The sequence below is a fragment of the Halyomorpha halys genome, unplaced genomic scaffold, assembly GCF_000696795.3.
Source record: "Halyomorpha halys isolate HHAL.00 unplaced genomic scaffold, Hhal_1.1 Scaffold674.1, whole genome shotgun sequence".
Lineage (NCBI taxonomy): Eukaryota > Metazoa > Arthropoda > Insecta > Hemiptera > Pentatomidae > Halyomorpha > Halyomorpha halys.
Genome location: NW_027106114.1, coordinates 713,799 through 726,639, shown reverse-complemented (window position 1 = coordinate 726,639; position 12,841 = coordinate 713,799). Strand labels below are relative to the sequence as shown.

The 12,841-nt window shown below is 30.5% G+C and overlaps 1 protein-coding gene across 1 annotated transcript; it reads right to left on the bottom strand.

Annotated features, from left to right (window-relative positions):
• Positions 1-1,157: 1,157 nt before the first annotated feature.
• Positions 1,158-11,373, bottom strand: LOC136797347 (histone H1-like; the record flags this gene model as incomplete). Its single annotated transcript, XM_067053655.1, has 3 exons — positions 11,053-11,373; positions 2,391-2,585; positions 1,158-1,238 (listed from the first exon to the last, which is right to left on the bottom strand). Coding segments are annotated over exons 1-3 (597 nt in total), but the record flags the coding sequence as incomplete, so codon positions are not given.
• Positions 11,374-12,841: the final 1,468 nt, after the last annotated feature.

Sequence of the window (12,841 nt, the reverse complement as noted above, 5' to 3'; positions counted from 1 at the left end):
TTAAAAAAAAAATTATAAGTAGATATATAAACATGTGAGATGATTGGTGGTGCCGTCAATTAAGAACAAAAAAACAAAAACAAGTAAAAACCTATTTATCAGTACCAACGTTTCGGCCAGGATTTCAAACTTTCAATAGGGCTAAAACAAAAACATGATAATAACTATAATAAATTAATCTATTTACGGAAATATAAGAAGACAACAGACGATATAGATACATCAATAAGTATATTAAAGAAAATTCATAGTGTTATATTATAAGAATATAAAAACTGTATATAATAATGTACAGGGAAAATCTTAATATTAAAATTAACAATGAAAAAAGAATCAACTAAATAAATACATGTACAAATTAGAAATTTAAATAACATAAAAAAAGAAAAAGAAAAACGTTCGTGTTGTTAATTAAATATGTAAGAAGAATATTCTACATACATTCGGTAAAGTTTTCTATCTGAAAATATGTCTTAAGTATTTCAAAACAAGAAAAAAATTCCCTATCAATTTGTTCAGAACATATAAATATTTTCATTGTTTGTGAATTATTAAGGATATAATAAATATATTAATATGTGTTCCTACTACTTTTCTCATGTAAGTTGAACATTAACATTAATATTATATTCTTCAAAATGATTACCAGTAAAATTAACATAGGCTCGGAACGATTCTTTCATAACAGAAGTGGCCGAACGGCACTGGGTATTTGTGGGATGGCATGCATGCATAGCATATCCTATTTGTTGTTTTATTTATCTATTTACTACTTTGTTATTTTTTATATTCTAATATTCTAATATTTGTTATATAGGGGAATATGTTGATAAAATGAAATGAGGGTTGTAAAATAGAGGGGAAAGAAAGAAAAAAAAGTTTCTATTATATGTATCATATCAAAAAAATGTAATTTATAAATTTGTATATGTCCAGTCACGGATTGATCAGTATGCTGTGTAATGTAGCAACCCGATGTATTTGGGCAGCATGATTGAATAAATTTCTTTCTCTGTGTGTCACGCTTACTGAATTTTTTTGTTTGGGGTGATATTATACTATTATTCTATGCACGCCCGATCAATGACGATACGAATTCCTCACGAAGAGAGATAATAGAAAATTACGAAGATTACACACATCTTATGCCGTTTTACCACTACATCAGTGTGTATATTTTGAGATCCTTGATTCATATTTTCAGTGAGAACACCGATCACTTCGATCACGCTGTAAACCTTAAATCATAAAAATAATATTTATAATTATTTCATTTTATAATTCTATACTTATTAAATAATTCGCTTTACAATTAATACCTTGTACTCCGTTATGTATCTGTAATTTTCGTTAAGTATTGTAATTCAAACTAGTACTTTTCATATTAAAATTATTTTATTAAATTGTTAATTTTCTACTTCAAATTTAAACATACCCTCAAAAATCAAAATAACAATTATAAAACTATCAGCTTATTCAGATAAGTCTATAGATTAATAAGGAGATTTTAATGGCCTATATTAAATTATTCATTGTAAATATTTTCTAAAAATATTCATAAAACTGTACGTAATTGTTTAATTTCGTTGTAGGGAAAAAATACATCATAACTTCGGTGAAACAGTTCGTAGTACTAAATCAACAAAATATCACTCTGTGTTGATAATTCAGTTATGTAATACAGAGTATGTTGTTAAGGAAACTGTAAACTTTCTTATATATAAACATATAAAGCATTACATCGAGGCATTCCGTTACTGGACTAATATCGTACTGGTCTATCGCAATCTAATCATACATATCAATCTGCGATCACCATCCAAAACCTTCAATCACAACTTGATTAGTATTCTTCAAGCCAAAGGCAGCACGGGAACAGTCAATTTGAAGATTCTTGAAGTATGTGATATATGATGAATTATTCTCTGAAAAGAAAGGTGGTTTACGGGTGTGACCTCACAAATTGTAATAATAGGAAACAGAAAAGCAAACAGTTAAGTATTGTGGTTTGACATTATTCATTTATTTAATACCAGATTAACCTGGTGCGCCTTACATGGTTAATGTAAGAGGTACATTTTTTTTTTTTTAACAACTGATTATTGGGGTGTATAGTCTCATGCAAAAGACACCTCTAACTATACAATTTACAGAAAAAAATTAAGATAAAATGAATAGATTAAAATAATAATTCTTAAAAAAAGTAAATAAAATAAAAAAACAATGACATTTGTGGATTTAACAAAATAAATAATTTACTTCTAATGGAAGAAAAAAAAAGAAAGAGAGGAAGTGAATTTAAGAAAAAGATGAAGAGAAAAAAAAATAAATTAAGAGAAACTAAAATTTTAGAGTGACAATAACAGAACTGATAAATATACAATCGATACCAGAATGTCCTGCAGCAGCCTTGGCTTCAATCTTCGGGTTGTGGATGGGTTTCCCAAGTTGTAGGTCACTGCTCCTTTAACTGTAGGTAACTGGGAGTGGAACATCATGAACCTTTTTTTGATGTGATCCTCTATTGTCTCTCTTTGTAATTTCCGAAGCAATTGGCTATTGGTTGCAGGTTTAACAGTTTTATACTACAATCACCAGCATAAATAAAATAACAAACATTTTTGTCTTAATATTACGAAAATTTACGGGAGCAAGGAAACACAAATCACTAGAGATAGTATTTTCATTTTATTTTATTTGTATTTTTCTACAGCTTCTATATACACATATCATGTTCATGCTTCCTAGAATTATTTCGTGATATTTTATTTATTCAAGCAATAGATATAAGTGGATGCAAAATTCATTATAGCAATTTACTAATTAACTACCTCAAATCTAATTGCAACATTTTAAAATGTAAATCATAATTGTAAATATGTAATTTTAATTGTAAATATGTAATTGTAATTGTAAATTGGTAACTTGTAATTGTAATGTCATGTAACTTGTAATTGTTAATTTGTAACTTTCTCACTTTGTAATTATATGTAACTTTCTCACTTTGTAACTTTGTTAATATGTCAATTGTTATCTACTAGCTTTGTAAACTCAGTGTAAATGGCCCTAGTGGTCAAAACACATAAATAAATAAACATCTGTTTAAAAAAAAAAAAATGGTTTTATTACATACTACGTAAACTCATATTTATGTAAATATTTCAGGTTTTTTATCACATGAAAATCCAACCTGTACCGATCACATGGAGCTGTACATTGCTTGAGGATTCATATCAATAAAATTTTAAAATTAAAAGTTTCATTTTTGTTCCAAAGTAAAATATGAAATAATTTCTCTCCAGGACTGAAACTACAATACTGAAAACATACAGCAAACAAACTGGTTAAAGCATGAAGAAGCTTATGATTGAGTTTTCATTCTGTAGGAGTGAATATTTTCAAATCTGATAATTTGCTTCGAAATTATGAAATCGCTTTAAAATAAGCTCAGCCTTGAAGAGATCGGTTTAGGAGATAACTGGTACCGAGGCCATGAAAAAAAGACAAAAAAAAAAACGAATCCAGTTTTTTTTTTAGAGAGATTATACTAAAATGCTCATTAAACACTAAACTGTATCTGCTTGATCTAGATACCAATAGCCCGTTAATGTGTCAATTACTTATTTTTTTTGTGGACAGAAGCTGTTTTATTTTTTAAAAATAATGTTAACCGCTTTTCGAATACATGCCAAGATTTAAGAAAAAATAATTTTTTAAAATTTTTTTAAAATTACAATCCATATAAGAGGAATTCTATAACTCCACTTATATCTATATGTTGATCACAAGAGCGACTTAATTTTGGTGACAACAAACAAATAAAAGTTATGTGTGCTAACTCATGAAATGAAATATATATTTTTTTCACGAAACTACGCAACTTTTTTTTTTATGAGATCTTTTATGTTTCTGTGAAAATAATTGTAAATCCTTACCCTTCGTCGTAAACCTACTGACTGCCCTACAGTTTCATTTAATGATGTTACTCATACCCCTCTCGAACAGATCCGCTACCTTGGACTACATTTGGACAAACGACTAACCTGAAATTCTCACACAAGACTGAAAATACAGGAAACTACATGTCAACTTCGACTATTACAGCACTTACTAGACAAACTGTCTAAGCTTCCAACTCATTACAAAAGATTGATCTATATGACTGTAATAAGGCCAATCTGGGGGTACGGAGTTGAGCTTTGGACCTCCACTAAACCTTCGAATTCCTCTCGGATTCAATCCTTGCAATCCAAAATCCTTCGTAAAATCCACAATGCTCCTTACTTTGTCCCAAATAAAATCATACATAAAGACCTTTGTATACAATGTTCCCTATGTAACCGATCTAGATATCACTCCTTCCATTATAAACTCTCTAATCACTCAAACCCCCTAGTTTCTAATCTTGCATCCTCTTCCATTCCTGACAATCCTCTGAGGCGCCTGAAAAGAAGATGGTCACGAGACCAGTTAATGTAAAATGTCATTAGACACCAATGGGTAGTTTCTCTACACGCCTGTAACACTCCAATTTAACTTAGATCATATTTACTAAATGTATTATAATGTACAGCAATAAATAAATATTAAAAAAAAAATTGTAAATCCGAATGGCGGAAAGGGTAAGCCACATTACTTCCTCCGTTTAGTTTGGAAGATACGTTTTAATCAAACATTGACAATCGAGGGCCCCTTTACCATATTATTATTCACCTCTGCGTGCGACAGCCAATTATATGATCCGATCTTCTCTAAAAAGAATGAATTAAAATAGTCAGAAGTAAAACTCGACGGTTGGGAAGCAGTACTGATCTTTTGTGAAAAAGACAGAAATTCCAGATTACAACCTTGACTCAAGATGTCCGAAAGAATTAATTTTATCCATTCTTAAATATTTTTATTAAGAAAGATTAACTTGAATTAAAACTTAAAAATGAAATACAGAAGCACAAAAACAAAGAAAGTGAGGATAACAAATAAAGGACGTAATCGTAAGATAAACCAACAAATCAGAAAACTGTTGGTTTGAATATATTGGACGAAATTGAATCAAGAGAAATGTTACTCGTTCTTCAAAACGTTCGTGTACTGGGTAGTGAGGCATGAGCTAGAATCACTGATGGATGTAGGTGAAGATAAAGACGACCATATTGATTATATTGGATTTGTAAATTTGTATTTATAGTGATAGCATAACGTATTCATATTTGATGCTAACCGACTGAAACGCTAGTTGCCGAAAGGCAAGGAAGGATGTAAGCAGCGAAATAAACTACAAGAAGAGTGAGAACCGATAATAATGTGTACAGGACTTATATGTAAAAGAAGAAGGAAGCTATTTATCAAAAGGCTTAGAATAATTTTAATAGAATGATGACCTAGAAGGCAGGGAATTTTGCAATGTGGCAACTCCAATGATAACGTCTGTAAGAGGAAGCAGAATAAAAACATTTTTTTTCAGTTTGAAACATAAATAAGAACATATGACATATTATAAAAAATCAAAACACGTTTATTTTAAAAACAAATTTCAATAAAATATATTTTAATAATAATTTGTCATTGCTAAATATAAGGGTGATTTTTATTAAAGTATATGCCATTATATTACAAAATACTTAAGAATATTACATTTTAGCTTGAATAGGTATCAAAAGTTTATAATTTATGGAATTCAAGTGGCTGCCCACTTGAGATATTTTCTCTGTGATTCCTTGACCTTCTGGACGTAGATGTTCTTTCGGCACTCAATAAATCAAATAACACTACTTTGGAATGCATTGCCTACTGGAGGACGAGCCTCAGTGACGCAATAGGGTCATGTTGCCTTCCCGATTAGGTTTATGAAAGAGGAGAAAAGGTTGTTATTACAAATTTCTGATGGAGTGGAGTTGGGTGTGGTGGCTGCCTGGCGCCATGTCCAAGCCACTCTCCGATATCTCAATTATATTTCTTCTATTTATATGTCATTTTCGAAGGATTAGTTCATTGAAAATCACAATGAGAACTTATAAACTATTTTAAAAACCTATCATGACACATAACTCTGAAGGACGTTGAGGTTGAAATATGGTAGAAAAAATATCTCATTTAGAAACATTATTTTTGATTTGGCGCGTAACTTAATGTTACTACAATAGTGATATGATAAAACTTTTGGAAAATCATTGAATTAAGCTTCTGGTTAGTAAGCAATGCATAAGTCGCCCTTGTTTCCTTATACCAATTTTATAAAATATTTTCGGTTGTAAAAGCGACTAATTATATTATTATTGTAAAAAAAAAATCGTACAAAATTTAAACTCAGATAATGGTGCTAAGTATTTTACTCTCACATACCACTATTGCCAACTTATTGAGTTCTTAAATTTATACTGGTTTGCTGTTTTTTTCTGTAACTATTCTCCGGCCAAGTAGGCGTACCATTCTCGCTGCTGGTTTAATCGGGCTGTAAGAGTAAATCTCCTACGATGGGAAAATCATTTACTAAACCAAAGGCAAAGAACCTATTTGAATATTTTCCTATCATCAGTAACTCTGAAGTTGTACTCCATAATACAAGAAAGAAGATTAAAAAGAACGGTGTAATATGGCTTAAGATAGAACAATAAGCACTCACACCTGACCGACAAGCACAGGACAATATTTTACAATTCACTGTATTATTATACAAACAAGTTTATTAAGAGGGGCATGAAGATTTGGCTTGCCTTTCTAGATCTCTCGGGAACAATTGAGCTTATTAAATTCGTCTCTTATCTATGAGATAAGAAAAGTAAAACACGTAATTAAAAACCTTATAACTGCTAATTCTGATCTGATTTCTTTTCTTTCTTTTTTTTTAACTCATATTTAAAATAAATTTTTTTCTCTATAACGCGAATTTTTCTCGAGAATTTATGATACACATGAAACGTTAAGGAGATTTAAGTAGTAGAGTTTAAGTATGTTTCATCAAGATTGTTAGACAGTTTTGGGGCTATAGACTATTGAAAAAACACGTTTATCGTCTATCGCGCAGCAGATGTGCACACGCTTCTTGATTTGGTGAAGTAGTGGCCGAAATACTACAACAGATTAGGCCCACCCGAGTAAGTGGCACAGACAGACTAATAACCAAAATGATTATTTTTTTTACTCAAGGGTCTAGGAAACTGATCGAACCGTTGAAAACTACACTTCGGTATTTTGGCCCCATTAAAATACTCACCTTAACTGAGTGGTAAGAAAAAATAAAAATGAATAACCTGAAAGAACATAAAATTCACAAGAATGATTTATATCATATATTATTTATTAATAATGTTAATTCTAAAACAGTTGGAAATTAGGTTTTTGGGTTTCTCAACAGGCCCATAAATGGTGTGAGCTTGAAAACATTCAATTTTATTAGTCAACATAACAAAGCGGGCTCACGATAAATTTCTGCCCATCAATCAGCTCTTATGCCGGTCACAAAATGAAGCAAACATAAATCGTTTTTGATGAAAGTAGATAAATTTATGTATTGGATAAATCACCAAACAATTTATGACATGCATTTTATTCTAGTACAATCTGTACACGAATGTGCTCGTGAGCGTAGATTATTATTGTAGCAATTTGTAGTTGTAGAAAGTTAAACGCAAGGACATATATTCTGTTCCCATTATGCGCTATAGTTCAGATCGTATTTCTTTTATGCAAATCCGCCGAAGCTGGGCATTGTATTCGGAGATATCAAATGGTTAGCAATATAAAAAGATACAAGATATAAAAAGTTCGACTTTGTAACAGGAGGGGTAAACTAGAGGCCTTTCTACTTGAAAATACCGATGCCAAATAGCGAAGCTGATTACAATCGCACTAAGTTGAGGAGATAATTTATTGCATCATTTTGGATCAGAAAAAGAGCTTGGCATTTCTAAAATTCTTACAAGATTTATATCTGTAAGGCTACGCTAAACATCTATTTATAATCCTGGATATCATTGCAGTTGTTGGAATCAGGTGAGTCGTTAGAAAGATTGCGAAATTCCCACAGACTCGAAAAGTTAGGAAACAGTAATTTTAATATCAACCGTTTATCACATTAGAATATATAATTGGCCAACCCCAGCCTCTATTTACCTCTCCCCCCCCCCTACTTATATGAATTAAAATATTGTATATTTCAAAATGTTTGAAAAATATAATGGCAAATGTTTATGAAAGATTTTTCAAAATGGCACCGTACATGTATGTTTGATCAATTATTTCTGAAGTGCTATAATCTAAAATATCATTATAGACTACTAATAGTGCATTTAACGAACTTAAAGCATAATAGAGTTATTTATGTTCAATAATTTCAGAGATACAGTTTTTCCTAAATCAATATTGATTTTCCAAAACTGAGAAAAAAAAATTTTGAATTGACTTTCGCAAATATCATGAAAACTACTATTCTTTGAAAAATAATCATTATGAACTATTTTATGATCCATTTAACGAACCTCAATTTAAACCCTCTTTATCTGCAATAATCTCCAAAATACAGTTCTTCAAATACCAATAGTTCCCCCTCCCCAAAAAAAAAAAAACAGAAATCAAGATTTGTGAATTTATTTGGGCAAATGTCATGGAAACTGCTATTCTTATGGAGACTTTAATTATACAATACTTTATGGTATACATGACTAGCTTCAAAATAAGCCCAAGAGTATCACCTATACATCACATTGTTCCTGATATTTCGAAAGTTTGTCAAGTAAAGACTCATATTCAATATATGTATCGAAATGCGAAAATATTTATGAACTATGCTACAGCAATAAAAATACCTAAGATTTCACCAAATAAAGTGATAATTGATTAATTAACAACTAGTTTGGAAAAGAAACATTATTGTTTGAAAAATTATATCTAGGAAAATATTGAACTTAAAGTTTTATTTAAAGGCTCAATCAGAAGCTCTCTAGATGCAGAAATTCACAAATTATTGTTCCTCGTTATTTGGAATAAAAAATATTGGTGTTTAAAAACCTGCATCTTGGAAAATATTGAACGCTAAATTAGAAAAATCACTCTACTTTAAAAAAAAAAAAATACTTTCTAGTAATATACAATGTGTTGAGCATTAAACCTAAAATCAGTCAAATATTTATTTTTTTAAATAAAATAAACTCCCAGTTTTGTGATTTGTGATATGGAATAGTTCAATGACAACTTTTCATTGATACTCATGTATACTCAACATACTCAGGATACATACTGTTCTTGTTGTTGGCCTTGGTAAAAATTAGAATCATTTTCAAACAGAAAACGCGCGTTAGCAATAGGAATATACAGCCACAATATAATAAAAACTTATAATAGAAAAAAGTTTTATTAAATGAGTCTCTAGGTATAAAAAAAAAAATACTAATACAAACTTTACATTGGACTCCGTATTCCAGTGATATGAGGTTTCTTTTTACAAGGCATATAGACATAAACATATTGCAATATTTAAAATTTAATATGTTACACATTTAAGCTACTTTTATAACATTATGAGTTATTGGCTATAAGCTTAAAAAATATACGGTGGGAATTTTGAAAAATCTTGCATATAAGGCCTACGCACACTCAGGTAGTGGGAAACTTTCTGCTATCGTCTTTTGCAAATATTTTTAACATTGGAATCCACTGAAAGAAACTATTTTGCAATTACTTTAAGGTTGACTTTGAATTTTACTGAACTAAATTTTGTAAATCGATGCTACCTATATTTTTATTTTTTACTTATAGTTGCCTAAAGGTAAAACACTTTGAATAAAAATATAATAACAACAATAAACAAACCTATGTAATTTATTATTTTCCTATAATTTATTCTTTCTTCTCAATCCAATATTAATACAATTATACTTTCATTAACCTCTGACAAGCTATAAAAAAAAATAAAGAAGTACGGGTTGGATTGATGTGACTGTGGATGAATCAGCTTCCGACGAAGCCACCTGAATTGGTGAGTAGTCTCCCGAAAGTTTTAATACTCAATGCTTAATGATTGAAGTTTTCCTACTTTATTCTAACAATTATTTTATGCTCCATACGACTTTATTTAGTGACTATATATAGCTATTGGGCAGCGGTAGCAGCGTGGTAACGCGCCAGTCTACCAATTCACATGCAGATCGAATCCCCGATCCCACCTGGGCTTTTTTCAAGCACAAAATAATGCAAAACTCCCTGACAACCTTCCCCGGGCATTTTTTAGACCCATTAGCCAATGGGTGGCACTCACAAAAAATAGGCGCTGGAGTGACGAACCTACCCTGCGAAAAACACGTCAAGAATCGCGCGATGTATTTGTAAATGCATCGTTTAGAAATACGGTGTATTAACTAATACATCATGCGAGGACTTAGGCCCCCATGGTCTGTTGCCCATATAATACTAATAATAGCTATATTATACTAAAGCGCTATAATACTAAAAATACTATACGTACAACAGTTTTGTCAAATACTTCAAAAATCATTCTTTGAAAACAGCTAGAACTTTTTTTTTTTTACTTTTGTCTTTCACTATTGACCTAGTGTGATAATATCAAATTTTTTTTTTTTTTTATTATCTTTATTGAAATTTACAACTGTATACTATATATTACATTCAGTAAATTTGATCTTAGTTAAAATGGAGTATATATATATATATAAATAGGTCTCACACACATACACTAAAAATATACTGAGAGAAAAAATTACGATTAAAGTTTATAAATAAATATGATTTTCATCAAATCTACAACTAAATATCTATGGTAATGAAATAATAAAAACAGAATTTACATGAAGACTAAATTTTATTTATTCTGAGCAGTTTTCTATGTTCCTAATATTCTTCTAGATTGACCTTTCTACATAGACTGAGGTACTAGAATATAAATATATATACACGGTACTAATATCAATCTGCACAGTACTACAATATCATAACCAATTTCATACAGTTTCTTTTTATACATTTTATTCAGTGTTACCTCCTCTTATTATTCTTTGATGACCGCTTCATTGTGACTGTTTTTCTCACTCCCATTTTACTAACCTGAGTCGAATCATCGGAGCTAAGCTTGTAATATGGTACACCCCTTCCCTCACTCTTTATCAACCTTCCATCGGCCACAGCCGCTTTCAAGAACTTGTCGATGTAGATCCTCTTCTTGCTAACGTCGTAGAGGTACGTACCTAGCATGAATTTCTTTATCGCTGAGATAGTAGCACCTCTCTTTTCTGTCGAGGCAATTATTGCGTTTTTTATCATTTTTTCAATAGTGAACCTCTTCCGTGTATTGATATAATGCTTTAAATTTGTCTTCTGCTCTCTAACTGATTGTAGCACTGCTGGTGAAGTAATTCCATCAGCCATGTCTTTATTATTTATTTGAATGAAAATTTACTTTATAAATTAGATTTTTAGCATGTAACAAACAAAAAAAAGGTTTCGTTTTTTAGTTAGTTAATTTTCAGATCATATGATGTATATTTTTTATTGAAATACATGCGAAACTTTAATACCATTAAGTAACCTAAATTTTAGAAAAAATTCAAATCGTTTGTTATATACTTTTATCGGAATTAAATTTATTTAAGTTTTTGTATTTATGAAGTCCTGTTATTTTTTTGGTTTAAAAATGAAAATCATATAAACGAACATATACATATACATAACCAGAACATACACATAAACAAATATTTATTAGTGACGTTTCTGAATGGTGGAAATTTCACACCTCACATTAAAAAAAAGAATTAAAAATCCAAAACTTATAATGTAGTTCCAATAATATACGTAGTAGTTAATATAACTATATTTCATTATACTTTTTTTTCTCCTGTCTGTCCATTTTTAACAGGCTATTACCTATTCTATCTTTGAAGGAAGGATTATAGTGTAGAGGGCAAGCTGCCAGGAAAAGTAAGTCAAAAACGTAGGGCTTGTGATGATGACTCCATAGGCGTGGCCGAGAAGTAGGGGCCAATCACCGGCTACCTTCTGTTTCAGTTTAAAGTGCAATGACGGATATTTTATTACTCTCAATGTAAACCTGAGCTCCAAGGGCGTTGTCAACTCCTATCTATTAACCTCCACTTCTCTTTAAAAGAGAAGTGGACATGCCCTCAGAGTGGAAAAAACGATATTTACTCTGTGGGTCTGCTTAGAAATAAATGTCAACACCCCCAAGCTAAATTAGAACCAACACAGTCGTAATTTAACCATCCTGGGAGGTCTAAGATATTAAATTTTTTAAGAATCCGGGTTATATCACTTATTTGTATTATATTGGTCCAAAAAGGACATGTTATAAATAATATATAATAACATATTTTAAAAATTAAAATACATTTTCATCAAGTTCTACTAGTGTGCATTGCAATAATGAAATTATGTTATACAATTACATCAAATAACTTAGTAAATGCTCAACGGAAAAAATAATTAACTACAATAAATTAATTTTTTTTAAACATTTTAGATAGCAAGAAACTTTTTTTTTCTCTTTCCTCCTTTATTATAGATATATATAAGTATATAAAATAAAAAGAAAATGTAACTGGTGCCCTTCCTTTGCCACATGACACTGTAAGGGGCTGGGCTGGGTCCGCTGAAGGCGGGGGTTACAATATTGGCCCAGGACCCCCTGGCCGAGGGGAACAAATAACGCGGAGGGCCGCTCTACTGGGAAACAAGAAACTTGAAAAGAAAATTACATTTTTAGAATTTCAATATAAATAACTTTGTGAGATCTTAGCATTAATTATTAACTATTAGGTCTAAGGTGACATATTTAGGAATATTTAGCGCGTTATCACTGCCATCACACGTCTTTTAGAAA